This window comes from Aristolochia californica, unplaced genomic scaffold (assembly GCF_029961685.1).
Source record: "Aristolochia californica isolate CCGP_79_NKW_82.1479 unplaced genomic scaffold, dmAriCali1.0.hap1 SCAF_5, whole genome shotgun sequence".
NCBI classification, from domain to species: Eukaryota; Viridiplantae; Streptophyta; class Magnoliopsida; order Piperales; family Aristolochiaceae; genus Aristolochia; species Aristolochia californica.
In genome coordinates, this window is record NW_027182214.1 from 479,189 (window position 1) to 501,423 (window position 22,235).

Sequence of the window (22,235 nt, forward strand, 5' to 3'; positions counted from 1 at the left end):
TGGGCATACGACCAAAAGTCTCACATTGGTTAAAAGTAGAGAGGATCTTGGATAATATATATATGTGTGTCCACATTAGGGGTAAAGCCCAAGAGCAAATCCATGAGGGCTTAGGCCCAAAGTGGACAATATCATACCAATGTAGAGATAGGTAGTGTCCATAGTTTTTACAATTCCATCTCAAAATGATTAATCACTTAAAAAACTTATCATCCAACTTTATAAAGCAAGTAGAATCTTAAGCCATTTTAGGGGGGACTTTTTACTCTCACTAACAAATACTTTTATTTCTTTATATCTGCAGAAAGATTCTATAAATATGTAATGTCTTAATGGCTACCTTTCCAGAGGTAGAATCAAGGGGCTGGAGAGGGAATTTCAAGTTTTCCATATTTGCTCTCCTTTCCAAATATTTTCATTTATTGGGCACTGCTTCATATATCCTGAGTTTAGTCTATTGATTTTTGGAGATCAAAGGTTATCTAACTTCCTGCTGTAGTGTTCTGCTTCAGATGCATGCACTTGAGCCTAATCTATTTAATACATTTCATTTGTTGGATTCGTTTATTGCTCTAGCAGTAAAAAAAATTGGAACTACTACCCGGTTGCTTTTCTAGCAGAAAAACCTTACTCAACCAGCTGCATTGGGATAACTGGGAGGTAACTGGGAGGTGGATTTTGGTTTCAAAATCCTGCCTTGCTGTGCCCTTTCTTTTCAATTGAAAACCAGAAAAGGCCAGCTTTTTGGACGTTATTCTAAAACAAATACCTTTAAAGGATATAGGATATATTGTGCTGCGTGACCTATATAATAATTAAATATCCTCTTGTATTTTTGAACTTTTTAGTTATATTAACTTAAAAATCAATATATTTAAAATGTAGTGTAATTCTTCTGTAACTGTATATATCTTATTTTTATGCAAGGAGGCTTTTGCGGTCACTTCGTTCTTTCATAGGAGAAAATGTCACAAGAGATAATGAATAGAAAGTGTTCAATCAATAGAAATTTTAAGGTGACAATGAATACCAGCCAGAGGAAACACAGCGAACGACTACCAGAGTATGTTTTTTTTGGGTTGAATTTATTACAATTGGTTACACCCAAAATCCTGCCCTGAACTGGAGACCTCCAATTAGAAAACCCCCATGAGACCATTGAACCACAGGCTGCCACATATGGGTTATGAGATAAATGCAAACAACAAAATATAAAAAAAAAAAAAAAATCATTCCTTTTCCTTTTCATATTAAAGAAGAAAAGGTGGGCATCTTTTGTTTGTGTATACCCAATCTATTTAACTAAAAAAAAACTGAGAATGCACTCAGTGTTCCAATCCTGAAATTAGAGTCATTTTCTTCTTGTTTTTGAACCTCTATATTTCCTCTGATATTTATGATAATATGACCACAAACTGGTAATCAGTAATCCACCGTCCATATCAAGATGTAAACATCTAGCTACAAAATCAAAAAGTGCAAATCACTCATGACAATATTACACATAATACAACAGATGTCTAATTGTAATGGTACAACCATATGCATTTTCCGTCTTGATTTACAGGTACACATATGGAGTATACCGCACCCATAAAGTACACGGTTAGTCTTCAATAATTTATGTACAGAGAGAATCAGTTCTACAGACAGAAGAAGAAAGCAAAGAGCCTATTTGGGAGTACAAAAATTCCTGTGAGGCCTTCAATTACAATATCTATCTGATTAGAGTTTAGAAACGATGGTCAAAAGAAAAAACTTTTACAACTTTTAGATTCAGAGCAACCTTCATACATAAATGAGGCTTCAAGAGCCAGATTTGCCTCTAGACTTCATCAGTATCTCCTTCAAAACATGAGCAATTCTACCAGCCATATCATGTTCCATAAATCTCTCCTTAACCCTTTCATAACCTTTTCGTCCCATCGTTAGCCTCCGCTCTACGTGGGTGGCAAGTTTCACTATGTTCTTTGCGAGGGGAGTTACTCCATCTTTTCCCACTGGATGCAGCAGACCCGTTGACCCATTCACCACAATTTCCGTCGTTCCCCCAGCAGCAGTGCCCTGCTTTTTTAATACAAATAAAAAAAATAAACAGGGCATATGTGGATTGGCTTGTCACAACAACCAAAAACAAGGCTCAATAATCTTCCTTGGCAAGGTATGTTCTTATGATTTTTTTGCAGATTGCATACACACACTACATCCCTTTCTCTAAATCAGACTTGACCCCAGACCTGACTTTAACAAGATAACCAACAATGCAGAAACTTAACATAGAGAGACAACAAGTAGATTGAGCAAAGTTGTCATAGGCGTTGCAAAAGTGGGTGTTACGGCAGATGAATAAATAAGTTAATGATTAGTAGTAAGAAGGTAAGTCATACCAATACAGGTAACTGAAAAGCCATGGCCTCAATGGTAATCCTTCCAAAGCATTCTCCTCGGGCCTGTACGGGAACACACCTTCACATTGAAAATTCATTTTTCCATATACCAATACAGGTTGCAAGTAACATGGTTCAAATTGGAAACCCGAGACTTTAAAAACTGGAAGCTTTCAGGGACATACACGCACACAGAGGAAAAAAAGAGTATAACCAACCTGTGAGTTTTGCACAAGCACATCAATTGCTGCCAAATAAGGAGATACTGTCAATGTTTTGTTGACGAAATGGACGCGATCTTGGATCCTCTTCTCTGCCACGAAGTTACGCAATTCTGTTTCAAATTTTGGTTGTCTCATGTCACTTCCGACTACTACTGCATGCATGGATGGCACCTGTATCTTTTGCTCCTGGATTATTTGCAGACTTTCATAGAAACCACGGAGAAATAAGTCCTGGCCTTTCCCTCGGGAAACACCTGCGTAGTTGCCTCTACTGCTCAGAATTCAGAAGAAAGAAATTTTCTTACATGAAACTTTCTATTGGCATAAGGATGATTGTCTTTTTCACTGATGCCAGATGCCAGTATATGCAAATGCAAAAGAGCAAAAGAAAATCCAGAAAATAAGAACATAAAAAGTAGGTATAAAAACAAGAAAATGATCTTTATGTTGTGCGAAAATTCTCAATAAACATACGTTCTACGCTGAAAATTCTCATTCTCAATAAATTTAAGTTCTAAGCCATTTCTTCCACCATTCACCTAGTACACAGAGATTTTGCAGCTGATTTATAAAATTAGATGCATGGTTAAATCCATAAGTTGGCTCTGCAACTTCCTAACTAAGGTATCACTTTTTTGCTTGTTTTCCTTTAGACTCATAACTTAAACAGGATTGAAGGTAAAGGAACTATCATTATTGTTTCATATTTTTGACACTTTTTAACTACACATTAATTTAAGACAATAAGCTTATTAAGAATCTCATAGCTTTCGAAAAAAATTTTTTTTCTTAAAGAGCATCTCATGTTATGGATTGGGTCTTTGGAAAATGGTCAAATCAATTGTGAGGTATTGGGTTCAAGTTGGACCGGTGTACAGAGCGTAATATGCCTGTGTACTCAACATTAAAAAAAAAAAAATAGTTTGTGTTTTTTTCTGGAAAGAGAGACAAAAAACCTGAGATATATTAAAAATCATTGGAGATAAGTGACAAATTATATAAAACAAATGAAAAATATTTTTGAAGAGGAAACAAATGGAATATCTTATAACTTGAAAATAAGGAAAAAGAAATTACTTAGCAAACCAGCCCTGGCAGGATCCATGAACAAAAAGGATACACAATGCTTTCATCTTTTGACTTGGTAGGGATAAAAGACTCGACCATGCTAAAAATTCTATCACTGCTAATGAGTTGCCCTTTTTTTTTCTCTTGGAAATGCCTGAGCTGCTCAAGGTACTAATGAAGGAGAACATGGAAATATTCTTTGTGGAGGATCTTCCTCCCATGACAAACTATATTAAGTGGAAATATGAAGAAAATTTATTTTTTTGTTAATTTATTTAAAATAATAATTAATTTAAAAAAACTAAAAACTTTTTAGGTCAAAATCAGCACAGCATATTTTTTTTAGGATAGAATTTAAATGCTGTTACATTAATTACCATATCATGGTCCTTTCTTGGTTTATTCCTTCATTTTTTTCCAAATCCTAAATAGATAGTTAAATTGGTTGTTGTTAAAGCTGAGTCAGTTCCTCCCTAAATGACTAGCTGAACTTCGGAGACCACTTCCCAACTAATAATTATAGGATCTTTACAAACCCAAATCCATGTAGAACTTTTCACTCACACAAAAAGTCACACTCTTAAATAACTAGTCTGACGGACCTTTTTAATTACTAACACTTCCCTACTCAGATAAGCCTAAACCAACAATCTGGCTGAAGACATGGAGAATATACACACACAAGCCACAAGGAACAAACACAATGCCACATAGAACACAAATAGGGGCTTCTGCTGTCTCTTATACTATGTTAAAGTTGGGCTGATTCATCTCTAAATGATTAACCAAATTTTGGAGACCTCTTCCCAGCTAATGAGCACAAGATCTTTTCAAGCCCATACCAATATAGGACTATTCACCTATATATAATAACTATCATTCTTAATCAACTAGCCTAAGACGTAAAACACATGCACAAATATAGATCGATGGACTTTTTACCCACCAACTATTGTGACTGAATAAAACTGTTCCTTCTACAAACAGCTTTTTAACAACTTACCTTCATTTAATAAAATGGCAGCACGGTATAACTTCATGTCATTCTCTTACGATGTAGAAAACAAGGTAACACAACCAATGCTTTAAAATCTTGCTGAAGTACTAGACCAGGTCCCATTACAATAGTATATTTTCCATCATTGACCATGGCTATTCAGAATGCTCTAATTGCTTAATTATCCTTATATTGGTAATAAGCAACATTAGTTGAAAAAGTTTTTTTTTTGAATTGTCACGTATAATCGTCAGGAAAAAATAAAAAAAAATAACTTACTATTAATTATCGCAAAAAGGAGATCCTCACTCCTCACTCCCAGGGACTCTCGTACATGTTCACGAAGAACCCTTCTTGCCACACTATCTTCAGCCACATCCATCAATTCTTTGCTGTTGCCCAAATGAACAACATAGGTTTGAGGCATCTTGATCCTATTGAACAAAAATAGTACATTACTGGTGCACCGAGAAAGGAAATGAGTTTTATATTTTAATTTACTTTAAAAGCTTGTGGGCATCAGCTATGAGCCAATAAATCAAGCTGAAAGTATATGGTCACATACCCTAATTTTTCTCGCGTTCTATTCTGCCAATACTCTGCTGTTGTATGTGAATCAATCATGACACCTGCCACAAATGGAAGGTGTTTGACATACTCCAATTTAAAGTAATGTCCTCTCATTTCATGAATCCACCACAACACCTTTGGAAGAACACGAGAAACATCTTCCTTGAGAACGGCATCCAACCACTTTCCAGCAACAGCAGTGTTGAGAACAACCAAATCAGCTTTAAGTGCAGCATCTACAGTTTCTTGGCCTTTAGCAGAAATGACCTACCAAGATGGAGATAAACATGAATTGGAACAGGCAGAGTGCCGTGACATAAGATTCTATGCTACCTAGCTCAAGCAGAGATAGGAGACACATGCTCAGAAAGTACACATTGCAGGATGCAACATAGATAGGCCGTAAAGAAAAAGCCCATAGCAGGCAAAGTAAATCTAAATCATTACCTGTACTCCCCGGTCCAACATCCGATTCTCCAGACTGTAGATAACTTCATTTGATTCTGATGGCTTCTGGTTACTAACCCATATCACTTGTGAACCCACACTCCTCAGCAAAAATGCCAACTCCATCAACAACAAAGGTCCACCTACAAACCCAATCTCTTTCGTCAAAATGCACCTTGAACTGGCATTTCTCCTAACCCCCTTTTGCCAGAGAAAAAAAAATAAAATTCCCAGCTCCAAACAACCGAAGAGGCAAAAGACGTACCTGTGAGTGAAAGTTCGTGAGACACCATCAGCACAGTCCTAGACCGCATAAAATCGAGCGGATTCTCGGAGCTCCCCACCCTTCTGAACACCGGAATCGTACCGGCAGCATGATCCAAATGCGGCTCGCATGAATCGAAAGCTGCCCTGTAAACAAATAGAATGATGGTGGAAACCGAAAAGATGACAAGGAGAAGCAAAATCCAGTTCTTCTGGATAGCGGCCCATCCGGAATGAGGCTTCGCCATGCTCGTGGATTATGCTACCTCAATTACATCGATCTAGGCTTCTGTGTGCAGATCTGGTCTGTGGTTTCTTCACTCTCATTCCGGTGAGAATAGTAAATCCCATAAAATTTGCGAGGGGTGTTACACCGTGAAGCTTTACGGTTAGGTCGATTCTAGGCCGAACCGGGGCAGGGAGATGGGTATATATTAGTGGCACTCTATCGTGGAGGTTAGTACTTTGAAGGCCTGTTAGTCCACCCATGAAAAGTGAAAGTGAAAGATATTTCACTCTCACTTACCAAAAACTGTATTAGTGCGCACACACGATGGAAAGTGTCGTTCACATTCACGCTCGAGTGTAAAACCCTCATCTGTCTTGTCTCTCTCTTTGCTGCCTTTAGAGTGCTGCCTCCTCTCGCCGTGTTAGCTCATCTCTTTCTTCCCCCTCTAAGCCATCTCAACTCCTCTCTTTCTACCCCTTTAGACGTTCAAAGCCTCTTCCCCTTTTCAGTTCATTATTAAGTATTTTTTTAAATAAATTATTTTATATTACTTTAAAAGTATTACCTAAATACCCTCTATCAAAGTCTTTTTTATTATTTATTTTTTATAATTAATTAAATTATAATTTTGTTTTACTTTATAATTATATTATTAATTAATAGTACACTAAAATCTATCGTATGTTATTTATTTATTTATTATATTTATTATTATTATTACTATTTCAAATTACTAATTTAAGAATGATAATTAAGATATTGTTAAAGTGAGAATTTGATCAAGTATGTAGACATTATAAAAATAAAATTTTTTTTTTGAGTATTCTATATTTTATAATTAATTAATTAATTAATAATTTAATTTCAACTCTCAATTATTGTATTAATTTAGACTAAACTATAATTTATCGTTATTTATTAACAAAATACCCTACTTAATTAATTATTATGTTAATATATTTTATATATTATATTAACTTACTAATTATAAAAATAATCATGTTTATTTAGGTTTATTATTGGTTTAGGTATATATTAAAATTCTCCATTTCGACCCGTAGCGAAGACTGGTATTAGTTCACTTAGGCCTTTATATATCGTATGACCATATACAAACAAGAATTGTCATACAATAATATACGAGTGTAACACATAAGATAGTGATCAATTGATTGGATCATTAAGCCTTGAGATAATAAACCCCATCACTTATTTATTTCACTTTATTTAGTTTTAGGAGTTAACTCGATTTTAATACGAGATACGTTATTGCTTTGAAGTGTAAATGGTATTTAATGCATCTATCTATTTTGGAGAATTAGTACCTACAAAGTAATTGATTTTTTTTTTTCAGATATATTTTAACTCGAATTACTTAAAAAATTTAAATATAGATATTTTAATTATTTGTTTAAAATATTAATTATTTACTAGAGTAATGCCATTATGTTGGGATTTTTTTGAAAATTATAATTTATAAGCTATCATTAATTTGTGAGTAAATATTGTTATACAGTTAATAATCTACGATCAATAAATGTAGCTTTATTATTAATAAAAGTCAAGAGGCAAAAATAAACTAATTTTTAAACAAAAATATTGTGCTTTCTTCTCTTCACGAAGCCAGAAGAAGGCGATATTGTCTACGCCGTTATATAATACAGTTTACTTTTATACCCCGAGAATTTATCGACAATCAAGTATGAAATTTCTACTATTTGATTTTGATCCATTTTAATTAGGTAAAAATTTTATTACTTTTTATTTGGTCAGTAAATAGTAAAATTGTCACCTTTGAAACTAATCTCACAAAAAAAAATTTAAATTAGGCACGTTTTTAAAATTTTATTTTTTTCTATTAGCGCACGTGATTCACATTCAAAAGCACCATGGAGAGGACCATTTTCCACCCTATTGAGATTTTCCTTTCCCAAAGGCAAAATTTGTAAATATCATTTAATATTTTCTTCTGATCGGACCGTCGATTTGGTGAAAAATTATAATCTGAAAAATAAAAAAATATAAAATTTCATCCGTTCGATACTCCACGTGATTCACGTCCCAAACTGAAGCCAAGCTCGGAGAAAGTGGGTTCACCTTTACAAATTCATCTCATCTTGACCGTCGATCCGTATGTCAAAGGAAGCACTCTCGTGGGCCACCTGTTCAGATGAACGGCTTGGGTTACACGCGGCAAGGATCGTGTGATTTAGTCTTGATTAACGGTTCAGGTCGTGTTAACGACAAGCCGCCAATGGTTCGAGGATGCCTTTCTTACCGTGTACGGTCGGGAAACCGTGTACATAAAGACTTTGGTTAGCCGCTTTACTATGAGACGCATCTCCATGGTCTAATTTTTATTCATTTTATTAATTTTTAATTGAAGGAGAAGAATACAGAAAACTTAGCCCTAGTAATATTTTAATTCAAGCCAAGGCTTTTGAATTAAATGAAGAATATTTTTTTTATAATTAAATGTGAAATAATCGAAAATCATTTCCATCATTTTTTTTTTTTTTTACAATTACATTATTTATTTACTCCATAGTAAGCAAATTCCTAACCAAAATAGTAACAATATTTAATGACCAAATTAACCTCAACAAACAATAAAATTCATTTCATTCCTAGGGAAAAAATGGTGACACAACAATTGGTTCTTACGTGCGTCTCACCGTATGCTTGTGCACAGTAAATAAGCATCTGTCCGGAGAAATCCAGACGATGACCCGAGAAAGTGACCTCTCCCTCTGGACGGTTCGATCTTCCCAACTGTTTACTCACACCCGACTTACCAGTTTTTCTTTTCTGAACTTCTCGTTGTGGAGATCGTCCCAAATACGGAGTGATATTGGAAGACAACAGAACCGAACGCGACTCTGATTTTGGACTTTTTGTCTTCCTGGTCTCTTACACAAGCTGTTTCGTCTAAGAATAAAAAACAAACCATCGGCAGCGGAGCGGAGCGGAGAAAGCAAGGGTTCTTTGTCCAGTTTTCGTCTTGTCTGAATCTGGGTTTCTGGGGAATATGGAACAAGTTTGGGTCCTTTAGGAGCTCGTTGAAGTAATTCGATCCGGATGAAGATAAATCTTATTAGGGTGTTCGTGTAAACGTTTGTGCTGAAGGAAAGGAGGGCGATTAGTTGTTTGGGTTTTGGTCCTGAGGTGAAAATGAGAGTGAATGTAGGTTTTTTCACCTGGGTTTTGTTATGGGGCGCTTGTTATGGGAGGTTCGTTGTGGAGAAGAACAGCTTGCGAGTGACTTCTCCTGACTCACTTAAAGACGTTTATGAATGCGCCATCGGAAATTTTGGTGTTCCTCAGTACGGTGGGGCGATGGTCGGAACTGTGGTTTATCCTAAAGCGAATCAAAAGGCATGTAGAGGGTTTGACGAGGTTGATATCTCTTTTAAATCTATGCCTGGTGGCCTTCCCATATTTCTTCTCGCTGACAGGGGAGGTAAGTTTAATTGAGCTTTTCTAATTCGATGTTATGTTGAACGGATTTAGCTTGTTTGATGTCTTTATTTGAATACGCCGATATACTCTTATCGCTTTTGTTTGGGTCCTCATTAACTTCCTCTCAATATTTTTTCTTTTCATAATTGGAGTTCCGGAACGTGTTTGATGTGGGAGAATAATACTGGTTGTTCTAAGCTGTTTTATTTGTTTGTGTCCTAATATCTATTGTCCAGCTTTTATCTGTGAGGTGCTTTTTCTCTTGTAAAGTGTACAAATGGCTGTGCTTTTAGTGTTACTTGAGGATATTTTCCTTTCTGTGGTACTTTACTTCTATATTGAACGTGAGGTCTTCAGAATAAGTGACTGAGGTGGTATTGGTCGATTCTAGGTTTTGCCCTTTGTCTTAGTTTGAGAAATTCTTTATATTTTTTACACTGTTAAATTTTTTCTAATTACATGTTTTCACTGTACTTTTCTTTAACACTTTCACTTGGGTTATTATGCCAAATCTTTACCAAACTTGAAGCTTCTAAAAATATTTGTTATTTATGCTGATTCCGCTTTCCAAAATTTGCTCACAATGCAGATTGTTATTTCACTTTAAAGGCATGGAAAGCTCAAAAAGCTGGAGCAGCAGCTATACTTGTGGCAGATGACAAGATTGAACCTTTAATAACCATGGACACTCCTGAAGAAGAAAATTCTGCTGGAGAATATGTCCAAAACATCTCAATCCCATCAGCTCTTATAAGCAAAACCTTTGGGGACTCCATTAAAAAAGCTCTGTCCAATGGTGATATGGTGAATATTAAGCTGGATTGGAGGGAATCTCTTCCCCATCCAGATGAACGAGTTGAATACGAGTTTTGGACCAATAGCAATGATGAATGTGGGCAAAAGTGTGATGCACAACTGGAATTTGTCAAGAACTTTAAGGGGGCAGCACAGATACTTGAAAAGAAGAGATATACCCAATTTACCCCTCATTATATTACTTGGTATTGCCCTGAAGCATTTGTTTTAAGTAAGCAGTGCAAATCTCAGTGCATAAATTATGGAAGGTATTGTGCTCCAGATCCTGAACAGGACTTTAGTAGAGGGTATGACGGTAAAGATGTAGTGAAGCAAAATTTGCGTCAAGCTTGTTTGTTTAGAGTGGCTAATGAGAGTGGCAAGCCCTGGCTGTGGTGGGATTATGTTACAGATTTTTCTATTAGGTGTCCAATGAAAGAGCAAAAATACACCAAGGAATGCGCGGATCAAGTGATTCAGTCTCTTGGTAGGTTGCTTTTCTCGCTGTTTATGATGTTTAATTCATAAAGGCAGCAGGATCCTTGGTTTTATTTAATTTCGAATATTTACAGAGTTTTCTAGTCATTGATGGCAACTTTTGAGTGTTTCCAAATGTCTGAAGGCCACTTTTCAGTGGGACAATTTTTTTGCTTTTATCCTGATCTTGGTTGTGATAGGTTTTTTGATACTTTGCTACCTGGTGGTTTTCTAGGTCTTGATCTCAAGAAGATAGACAGTTGTATTGGAGATCCTGATGCAGATGCTGAAAATCCTGTACTTAAAGAAGAACAGGTTGCCCAGGTTGTGTCTTGAATCCTTTCTCAGACTGTTATGATATTCCTTATTTTCACTAAAAACAACAATAAAATGCTCTCCTTCTAAATGGTCTAATTTTTTCATTTAGATTGGCAAAGGCTCGCGAGGAGATGTGACTATATTACCGACCTTAATAATCAATGACAGACAATATCGAGGTTTGCAATAGACTATAATGCTGTAATTGCTTAAATAACGAGTATGAGAACTGTGTTCACTTGTGACATTTAGGAGTGAGGCAAGCGAAGGCCAAATCTCCCTCTCTTATGCTGCCACACCATGTGCATGTCGTTTTACATGTTTCCCTGCTAATGGACCTACCTTAGCAAAAAGTTTGTTTAGTAAGTATTCATGGTTCCTGTGTAAAATTACTAATTGTGTTAGTTAACATCAGGGAAGCTGGCTAAAGGTGCAGTACTGAAAGCAATCTGTTCGGGTTTCCAAGAAGCTACTGAGCCAGCTGCTTGTTTGAGTGATGGTAAGTAAAAGATCCTCTACAGTAGCTTTAAGAGTACCTCTCCAATTTACTGATTTTTTTTTTTTTCTATCTGGTCTTGAAGATATTGAAACAAATGAGTGCCTAGAAAATAATGGTGGATGCTGGCAAGATAAGGCTGCAAACATTACTGCTTGCAAGGTATTTTAGATTTTTGTTTTGCTGTTAACCATTATTCTCTATTTTTCTGTGTGACCTTTAATTTTCTCTATTTGACCCAAAAAGAAAAGTTTGGTTTTCAATTTTAATTCTCTAATGACTTGACCGCAGGACACATTTCGTGGGAGAGTCTGTGAGTGCCCCATTGTAGATGGTGTAAAGTTTGTGGGTGATGGATATACTCACTGTGAAGGTAAATTTTGATACTTTGGTTTTAATAAGTTTTTTTTTGATTGATTAAACAATATGGGCTGTTTAAATGAAACAACGAAATATTGTTCCAATGTCCTGTTTGACCTTCTCTTTAGGATATGCTTCATGTCCTACAATATGACTTTGTTTATCCCTCGAGAGAAGTCTGTTATCGTGCAAAAGGTTAATAACTATTTACTACCGTGAAAAATGCCTAACCTTCTCTCTCACTCCTGATTTTGAAATTTTTCTCTCACACCTCCTTTTCTTCTATTTTCATTGTGAAAAGATATAAACTGCTTCTAAGCTTTACATTTTATTTTATTTTTAATAGGTGGCCCACATGTGGCAGGCCCACCCTTGATTTGCTTCCCCCATCGAGGGGAGGGGAGTGACATGAAACTTCCTTTTCCATCACACTGCAGGAGATCACCCTCCTGTTGGAGAGCAGGGGGAGGCAGGGTGCCCTTTCTCCACTGCGGCAGGGAGAATGGCTCCTGTCATCCCTTCTGCTCTTTGCTGACACATAAAGAGGGGAAGTAGATGTGTGTTTTGTAGTGGGGGGAGTGGGGTGTTGATGAGGAGAAGTGCCACTCTCCTGGCCTCTCCACCCCTAACAACGGAGAAAATTAGGGTGGGGCTCAGCAGCATGTGCAGATCGGGTTGTTGGTTTTTTGAAAACCCATCCCCACCCCTTGAAACTGTTTCCTCAAAAACCCATCATGGATTTGGAAATTCAACCCAATCCCTCCCTGTGACATGTTTTTATAGTGACGAGTTTCAGGTCAAGTTCAACGTACAAAAATTTATTCTAGCAATCCATGTATATCCTTCACATTAAACTTTTCTCTTTTTTTGTTATACATATATCATTTTTAAAATACACCACATAAGTTAAATCCCCTCAGGTTGGGTGCGGGGCGGGGTTGGGAAGTCCATCCCTGCCTCATATTTGCACTGGGTTATTTTCCTCACACCATCCCTGCTTAAAATTGGTAGGGTTGGGTTCTGTGTTGATCCTTCTCATGCCCGTCACTACTGGGGCTCTCCTGCTGTGGGCCACACAAAGTTAAATAACACTTAAAATAATGTCATTTTGTCTTTTATCATTATAAAAAAAAGAAGAAAGGGGGTGAAAGCAAATTTTGATTTCAGGGGGTTGAAGTGTAGTTTACGATTTCTTATAGGGGTGAGAGTAATGATTAAATTGGTTATCCAAAAAAAGAAACTGTGGAGTTTTTTTAATGATAATAACTCTTCTGGATTAAACTCCTCCCCCCCCCTTTGTCTTTTTTTCTTTCTTTTTTTATTGAAAATTGGTAGGAGCAGATTTTGAGAACAGGGGGGTGAATGTTATTTACAATTTCTAATGAAAGTAGAATTTTTTTCTTCTGCCTGCCAAAGGCAGGAGAAAATAATGTAGTTTACCTGCATGGGATGATGGATAACTTGCAAAAGTCACCCCAACCTGATTTTGGGTTTCAAGCAGGTTAAGAAAAATATGACCAACTCTTTCAAACACATTTATGCCTAAATTGAATTGTTCTGTGATACCACGCCGTGTTCCAACTTCTCTAGGCTTTTTGGTTCTTTTATGTAATTGATGATGTGCCTTTCATTTTTGCTCTGTCCGAGTTTTAAATCAACTGATGCATGTTTGGTTCCTTTTTTCCAAAATATTTGTGTTTTTAATCTCTCAAGTCTGGTTATACATTTTTCTTTCTTTCTTTCTTTCTTTTTTTTTTTTTTTTTTTTTGTTGAGAAAAAAACGATTGTAATAAGAGACAAAAGGCAAAAAAAAAAACAAAGAAAGATTGAATGAGGGGATCCCCTACAATAAGGGATTGAAGGAAATTTCCCTCTTTAGCAAGGAATCAGCTAAACTATTAGCTGATCTAGAAACATGATGCCCATTACAAAAGGGCCAGAAAGGTCTTGAATATTACAAAAACAACTCCAATGATGCCAAGGGGGAGTTTTTTCCCCAAACACCAGTTGATGATGTTTTTTGAATCCCCTTCAATCTGGAGTTGCCCCTGCTTTTTAAGTTTATGATAGATTTGGATAGTCTTTTCTCTTCAATGTGACATGAAACAAACAAAAGGACTGTTGTCTAATGATGCTGCCTCTACCTGCAAATCTGCGATAACTCCATACTTCAGCCTCTGGAAGTGGCCGCTGTGAAATCAACAATGGTGGGTGTTGGAAGAAAGCTCAGGATGGTCGGGCATACTCTGCTTGTGTTGTAAGTGATGAAACTTCCTTAACTTATGTGTTTGTTTGTTCCAGTGGTCAGTCTATTTTGTAAAATTTTGTTGTTATGGTGTCAATGACTTTCCAATCTTGCAGGAAGATCATTCCACTGGGTGTAAGTGCCCACCTGGATTTAAAGGTGATGGTGTCAACTCGTGTGAAGGTATTTTATTTTATTTTTTTAAAGTTTTTTCTAGGTGAAGGTATTTGTTTAGTCGAAATAATTTTTAATAACATACAAAACATCATAATGTTCTCCGAGAAGTTTATGCTTTCACCATAATGTAACTGTGAAATGTGAGAGAAACTTGTCCTGGTGCTAATATATGGACATCAATGAAAGCTGTTATATCTATGGTTCCAAGTTTGACAAATATGAAATGGTCCTTCCATTCCCCATCACTGAATTTATGTTGGTTATAAATTACTTGCATTTGGCTTCTTCAGTGAGACAAGGAGTCCAGTTTGCTTCCATTAGTTGCCATGCATATGTGGCAAGGTTAAATATAATTTGAAGCTGCTCTTTCTCATTTAGTAGTGCTTTGAAATAAAGGAAATCATCCATGTGTGATAGTCTGGTTTTGAATCTTGTGGGAGTGTTGCATGAACTTCATAGGTAAACAGTGAACTTCTTAGGTAAATTTAGAACTTTATCCGTGGACTTTATAGGTAAACTATTTATGATGGTCTTTTGGAAATTTTAGATGCTGGACAGTGTGTTACATGATCCTGTAAGAATCCCTGTTACATCTTGCAGATGTGGATGAATGCAAGGAAAAGGTTGCCTGCCAGTGCCCAGAGTGCAATTGCAAGAACACATGGGGAAGTTACGACTGCAGCTGCAGTGGGGATCGTTTTTACATCAAGGAGCACGATACTTGCATTGGTAAGTATTTCTATTCATTTCTCTTTTATGCCGAGTACTAAATTATATCTTAATTACACAGATTATATTGTTGTCTGAAAATTCTGTTTGTTCCGAGAAGCAGTCAGGTACTGCCAAAGCAAGTAAAATGTTTTGAGCTAGTTGGTTGTTTTTGTTGTTTTAATATGTGGCTTTATTGATACTTGCCCATTCTTCACCCTATTAAGTGAGACCTATTAGAAGAGATTGTCAAAAAGACAGGGTAGTTTGATGTGACCTTTTTTTATATTCTGTCATTTTCTTGAATGCACCTCAATATCTGCACCTACACTATGTGGCTGATTGTAATGAAAGAATGTCCAGAAAGACCTTGGGTAGTTTGACACATACCATCTTTATGAACTTAGTTGTTGTTTTGCGTTTTATCTGAGCTCACTGGACAACTTTCTTGTGGTAATGATGTAGGCAATAAGCCTAAAACCGAGGTCACTTGGAGCTTTGTGTGGGTTATCCTCCTTTTCGTGGCTGGTGGTGGTGTAGCTGGGTATGCTTTTTACAAGTACAGAATCAGGGTAAGCCCATACATAGTTTTTCTATATTTTTTTCTATGTTCTGTTACTAATTGGAGCAGCTTTCTCTTTTTCGGAGTTTGTTAGCATCTAAGGCAGCTTTCGTCCTTTTAGCTGTGGTCAGGGTGTACATTTTGGCGAGACATCTTGTCTCAGCTGAGTCCTCTCAGATTTTGTCGGGTCCAAGATGATTCATGGGATCTGACTCGGATCCAAGACAACTCTATAGCAAAACAGTACCATAATCTGCACTAAGAGTGAGAGTCATATAAATAATTCAACTAACTTATTGAAACTTTTCATGCTTAAATTCTCCATAAATAAGTTTACAATGTGCTTCATATAATAGAATATCACAGAGACATTATTAAAACCATTTAAAGGATGTTCTCGAGTGCTGTAATTGAATTTAGATAAGCCCAGATTTGGATATAAGGAAATCTCAAAAAAATTTAATCTAATGGGTACATAAATTATATGATATAATCCAAATTGATGACTAAAATGAGATCATTGAAGTCATGAAAAGGAATAGTTATTGATGACAGGTTTAATATTTATAAGTATTTAGTTTGAAGAAAAATTGATTGAATTAAAAGATTGGTGCCTTCACTTTGTGACTTGACTTCTGTTGTGTTCTACTTAAAACTTATATTGAGAGAAGAAGTGGTAAACATACTTTCTCAATGTTATGTTTTTCTTCTTTTTATTTTTTAGCTTTTATATTTTTAATGATGTTTTGATCAAATCCCAGACCTCTCTGTGGTATCCGAGTCTGAGTTGGTAGACCCTAGTTGTTAGTATTTAGATAACTTATCTCTCTAGAGACTCTTCTATCCATCTCATCCTGAATCATTGAAAAACATTGTGGATGTTAACATGTGTAAGATGCTTGCTGTGTTTTGTTGCAGACATACATGGATTCAGAGATCCGGGCAATCATGGCTCAGTACATGCCTTTGGACAATCAAGGAGAAGTCCCCAATCACATTCCACATGGCCAAGACATCTGAAGAGAGTGAAATTTGGGAATGATTCATGTTGCAAACATGTTTTATCTCCAATTCCCGATATTGTCATATCATGATGGCCCATCGGTTTTGCTCTCGGGAGTTCTCCGTGATCAAAGTTTTCTGTTTGCGCATTGGAAATTTCATGTAAATTCAACAGGCACCCGTCTTCCCACTACAGATTTTTTTCCTTTTGTAAACTTTTCTTTCTTCAACTCGCTGCATGTAACAGGGTGCTTCTCTTATAATTTAAAAAGATCCACTTAGTAGTTTTCAGTTTACAACTTCTGTGAAGGTTTTGTTAGTCTCATGGGTGGAATGATATGATGCAAGTGGGTGAAGCCTCTTATTTCATTTCACTAATACAGGTTATAATTATTCAGTGTTTTCTCTTAGGCTTCCCAGTCTTATGAGTTCAGGGAGCCCCATTTGCCTTTCACCGAGTCTCCTGCTCAAAATCAGAGAAGTGGGTGTCTTCTTGATTGATCCCCAATTGGGAGTGGAAGTATTTTCACTTGGTTCATGCACGAGACTCGCTCTCTGCGATTCAAATGGATCACAGAGTTGGTTTACCAATTAACTCTGGGCGGTGTTTGCCTACACCGATGATTCAGAAAGGATGTGAATTCTCATGTTAGAAACTCACTCAGTTAGACGTATCAATCCATAAGGGTCTGTTTGGAACCGAAAACGAGAATTTGACCATTATTATTCTTAAGCGTTTTTCCCCTGATAAAGAACAACATAAGGAAAATAACGAAGAAAAGAATAAGCTCCATATTTTTTAGACCATTAACACAGCGGTTACAAACTTTCAAGTACGCTAATTCAGATTGATGATAGAAAATCGTCGTCACTACAAGGCAAATTATGCATCTCATCCGCATGGTAAGGGTTGAAGCTTTTTTCTGACAGTTGCAGTTCCTCCATTTTCAGGAGTAAGTGGAGTGACCTCTTAGCCTGGATCAAGGAAACCACCCAATGTACAGGTGCTCGATTTTCATTATCCTCACTGGAACTGTCTTATACTTCAAAACTCCAAGGAAACCACCTGACAGTGCCATTGAGAAGATTTTAGATTGTACAATCTCAAGAACAAACCCTTGCCCACATAACAAAATGTCTCTTCACTTTGGCATAAACACCAAAATTCGAAACCACACATCACAACTTTCAAGCAGAAATGTCTCAAATGAAGATGAAGAAGAATGATAGGTACTTATTTGAAGCCAAACATCATCACCCTCTATGAGAATGAGAATTTTTTTTACTTCACATCATGCTACTTATTGTTTTTGTGCACAAACAGTCTTTGATTAAAAAGAATGATGAAAGGAGATGCAATGCACAAAATAAGTAGAGTTCCAACCTTTGCAAGAATACTCTAGTTCCGTGGATGTTGATCCGCACTTGGATCCCGCTTCTGCTCATTTAGCCATATCCGATATGAGTAGAACAGTAACATAATTCCACTGCAAAGAAAAGGAGATCTTCAGAGGGATGCAAACTCTCTAAGGAAAATTCCTCTAGCAAATTGTGTCATAGTTCAAAAGTCGGACCAATTGTAAAAACTGAAAAATAACCTAAACCACAAGTAAATAACTGATACTAATGTTTCAAAAGATTTTTCAACCTGTCCTGAATCTTGGAAATTTGAAGTAAACTTAGGCACCAATATTGAAAACATTAAGTAATTCTGCAATAGGAGTATAGACCATTGGAAACCAGTGGAAGAAGATTTGACTACTTCCATAAAAAATGACACTGCTGGAGTGTCCTATGTATGGTAGGAATACGAATCGATGTTGTATACTCCAACAATTTCAATTTTTAAAGAAAGAGAAAAAGAACAAGGAGACTTCAAAAACCATCAATGGCATCCCACCAAATATATAACCATCGATGGCTGATTCCCCTTGGCATCATTGGCAGGCTGATAAAAAAATCATGGACATCACAGCTCAGATTTCATTTGGAGTCATGTACTGAGATCAGCCAAATATTTGGCTGACTCTCTTACTAAACGGGGGGTGTGTCCCTTCAATCACTTGTAGTAAGGAACCCTTTCATGAATTATGATTTATTTGTTTTTTGGATTTGGAATAAGATCTGCTTTTCACCAAAAAAAAAAAAAAGATTTGGCATTTGAACAAACTTAAACAAGTCTGTGATTTGAAGGTTAAGCAAATATAAAAACAAAGAGCGGTCCAGTCCTTTGCTCAATAATGACAAATTCCATTTCCTTTAATTAAACAACCACAATTTCAAAGCCTGAAACAGGGGATTCTGAATCATCAAGAAATTAAGGAAAGCAGAGGCAAAATATTTTTGAACACTACAAATCATGAAACATGTAACTGGAAATGCAAGATAATATAAAAACAAAAAGTGGACATTCACAAAATTATGCATGTGAAAATATCCATATGTATATGCATTTTAGCAAGAAGTGACAGGGGAGGCCATCTTGTGTTGCCACATATTATATAAAACATCTCTGAGCATACATACCAGGTAAGGGTCATAAAAAAAGTAGGTAACGATGCACTCTGCAAGAGATGGAAAAAAGCATATAAGTTAAACTTACGTTAAAACCTTTGTGTCCTAGAAATATAAAAAAAAAAATCTAAAGATTGCATGACTCATTCTGGATAACAATTTACCTGAGAAAGAAAGCGTAGCTCCCTCAAAAAGATTATAGTCGCAATGGCTGCAAAGTATACACTTAGGTCAGAAAGTGATAACATATTAAGAGAAGGATCAACTGAGGTCGTCAAGAGACCCTTTTAGTTGTGTATGCTTTGAATATGAGTACAACTATTAAGCTATAATGCAGATGAGGATTGAATGTTTGCCTCAACAGCCACATCCATTTTTTTCTTTTCCTCTTCAATACGACCAAACCTATATTATTGTGGGTTGGTTTCAAGACTCAATTGTGTATCTCAGTGTCTTTAAATAAAGCAAGTGTCAGAAATTATAACAAATTAGATGCAATAGGTCCAAAACTCAAAATATGAACAAAAGTATCAAATAAATACTGTAAATATTAACAAGAGCTAATAGGTGCTCTCTTTTTTTATGAATAAGGTGAGAAAGATTTTGACCTAGAAAATTTTAGGATTTTTTTTTAGGATAACTAAATTTTAACTATTGATGACTGTTAAAGTATGATTATCTAAAAATAGTCATCTTTCTGGTACCTGCAAAACAGCAAGGACAGAGCCATCTTTCTGTTACCAGAGAACCAAGAGTTCCCAAGAAACACGAGGATTTTAATTTTAGTTGTTAGACAATTAAGCCATAGAAGATAACAGTATAAAAAGAGACTATTGATTTCAATATCAATTAAGTATCTCTTTATTTTTGGGTCATGTTTCTGTTTTTAGTTTTGAACTTTTATTCCTTTCTATTCCCCATTCTTCCACCAAAGTTTTGCATATTTTTGACATAGGTGCTATATATTGGTTATGGATCCAAATCTAGTGCTGTAAAAGACAATTTAAGATCATAAGATCATAAGATCAATAGCATGGCAAGTGACATACTAACCTGTTTGGCCTTTCAAATAAGGAGAAGATGATTCCCCACGTTTCCAACACCTTAAACTCTGTATGCTTAGCGCTAGAAGAGCGCCACCAAGGATAACACCAAACCGGATAGCAGCAATACTTCCAGTCAGCATGAAGGACAGAAAACCACCCGCAGAAAGAAACAGCCCTGCACTACAAAACACCAGTTACAATAATCCAAAGTGATTTAGGAGAAGCAGGAAAGTAGTGAGTGAAATATTAGATAACAAAATGGGGGTGTAAATGGCATAACGCATACCATATGGAATACCAAGATAAAAATCACGAACTTCAGAGAGGTGCGTGAACTTAGGAGTTGACGAACTGAAAGTTTCCACAACATCCTTCACTGGCTCAGGAGATTTTTCAGCCACATTTGTCAGGTATTCCACGCTTTCTTCACCAAATTCTTTTGCTACGATAGCAAGATCATAGCGAGCTTTATTTGCTTCAATTTTCAGTCTCTCTGAAGTTTCCTTTAGAACTATCATAGCTTTCTTAGAATAAGCTTCATATGCAGCTTGCGAAATTGCCTGCATCTTTGCTGCCTGTTCTTTGAAAACTTCGAGAGTTTGCTCCCATGCTTCTTGCGATTCCTCCTCTTTACCTTCCAGTTCATTCTTTGCTTTCTCAATTTCAATATCCGAATGTTTCTAAATACGAGAGGGGTACCAAAAATGAGCAAATTTAAAAAAAACGCACAAGTAAGAAGAGAAAACGATGACATCTCGTCCGACATTCCATTTTTGAGCACTCAATAAGAATAGCTAACAAAACGCATTTTCCCCTCAAACCATGAGCCACTAACGCCTGTAAATCCAATATGTCTCCATTTCTATTCCACCTAAAGGACGCAAAAGACCACCTACAACTAACCAGCTAAAACAGACTCCACATATCACAACTCATAACCGAAACAACCCGTCTTCTCAAAACTCACTTTCAAACGGGTACAACAACTCACCGATTCATCCTGGAGAGCTGCCAGAGAAACCACCAAACGGCCCCGGTTGAGCATCACCAACCGACCACCGAACGCGCACAGCCCACTCCCAGCGTTCTCCGAAGAAACAGCGGGCTCCATCCGCGGGAGGAAACGTGCGCCGGCGTCCGCCGGCGTTCGAAACGAGTCGAAGCGGTGAGACGTCGGAGGAGCCGGCCGGTGAGACAGCGCCGCCATTGACAGAGCCATTTTTAGCTGAAATTGGGGTAAAGAGTTCCCAAAAGTAGCGATTCCGCGAAGCTATCCAGTGAACTCAGGAGACGAGAAAGTGGAGTTTACAGGTGAGGGGAGAAGAAGAGGGTGGAAAGCACGACAAGAAATAGAACTGCGGTTTTTTCTGATTTCTTATGCTCATAAGCGCCAGGGAGCGTAATGCGCAACTTGCTCCGTCTCTGGACTCGAACGGTCCAGATCTATTTTCAAACTTGCGAACAATGATCAAGAAGCCAAGCAAAGATTCTGATTCGAATCTCAAAGTAAGGGGATCTCTAGTGGGCCACTCCTTGGTATGCCTCGTACGAATAAATAAAATTACCAAAGTTCTGTTATTCCAAACCCGGCTTTGTTTTTCAGGATTCCCAACCTCGGTCTGGAAATAAATGAATTTGTAAAGCAAGGTTTCATCGGACCGTGAAGTACTAAAAACTCCGAGTTAAAACGCTGCCAAGATGGTTCAATGGAACAATCTTCCAAACCCAGTCCTATCTTGCAGGATGACCTCATTTTGAACCTAAATTACCTGGTTTTGTAAAACAAGGTTCCAGTCACCTTATGACAAATACGACTCAACTTTTCGGAGTAGTAAGTCAGGTTCAACAAAACGTTGAACGGCATTGTAAAAGTTGAGACCCTATTAAACC

The 22,235-nt window shown here is 36.8% G+C and overlaps 3 protein-coding genes across 4 annotated transcripts; 1 reads left to right on the plus strand and 2 right to left on the minus strand.

The window, feature by feature from the left end:
• Window positions 1–1,581: 1,581 nt before the first annotated feature.
• Window positions 1,582–6,363, minus strand: LOC137966606 (uncharacterized). Of its 2 annotated transcripts, none has more exons than XM_068813285.1 (7): window positions 5,959–6,363; window positions 5,694–5,836; window positions 5,242–5,513; window positions 4,956–5,110; window positions 2,606–2,865; window positions 2,388–2,450; window positions 1,582–2,064 (listed from the first exon to the last, which is right to left on the minus strand). In XM_068813285.1, exons 1-7 carry the CDS (start codon window positions 6,203–6,205, stop codon window positions 1,807–1,809), a joined length of 1,398 nt encoding a protein of 465 aa, XP_068669386.1. In that variant the 5' UTR covers window positions 6,206–6,363; the 3' UTR covers window positions 1,582–1,806. The 2 variants fall into 2 exon arrangements, with proteins under 2 accessions (XP_068669386.1, XP_068669385.1); XM_068813284.1 differs by having other exon boundaries at window positions 1,582–2,067.
• A 2,639-nt stretch (window positions 6,364–9,002) lies between these two features.
• On the plus strand, window positions 9,003–17,182 carry LOC137965779 (vacuolar-sorting receptor 1-like). The gene is made up of 12 exons (XM_068812121.1): window positions 9,003–9,646; window positions 10,235–10,927; window positions 11,153–11,241; window positions 11,345–11,414; window positions 11,651–11,734; window positions 11,817–11,893; window positions 12,023–12,104; window positions 14,266–14,348; window positions 14,453–14,519; window positions 15,114–15,242; window positions 15,687–15,793; window positions 16,702–17,182. Exons 1-12 carry the CDS (start codon window positions 9,358–9,360, stop codon window positions 16,801–16,803), a joined length of 1,872 nt encoding a protein of 623 aa, XP_068668222.1. The 5' UTR covers window positions 9,003–9,357; the 3' UTR covers window positions 16,804–17,182.
• Window positions 17,183–17,554: 372 nt separating this feature from the next.
• On the minus strand, window positions 17,555–21,675 carry LOC137966454 (protein FATTY ACID EXPORT 3, chloroplastic-like). Its single transcript, XM_068813067.1, has 7 exons — window positions 21,337–21,675; window positions 20,632–21,025; window positions 20,353–20,520; window positions 19,464–19,510; window positions 19,312–19,349; window positions 18,170–18,272; window positions 17,555–17,851 (listed from the first exon to the last, which is right to left on the minus strand). Exons 1-6 carry the CDS (start codon window positions 21,562–21,564, stop codon window positions 18,185–18,187), a joined length of 963 nt encoding a protein of 320 aa, XP_068669168.1. The 5' UTR covers window positions 21,565–21,675; the 3' UTR covers window positions 17,555–17,851; window positions 18,170–18,184.
• Between the last annotated feature and the right edge of the window lie 560 nt (window positions 21,676–22,235).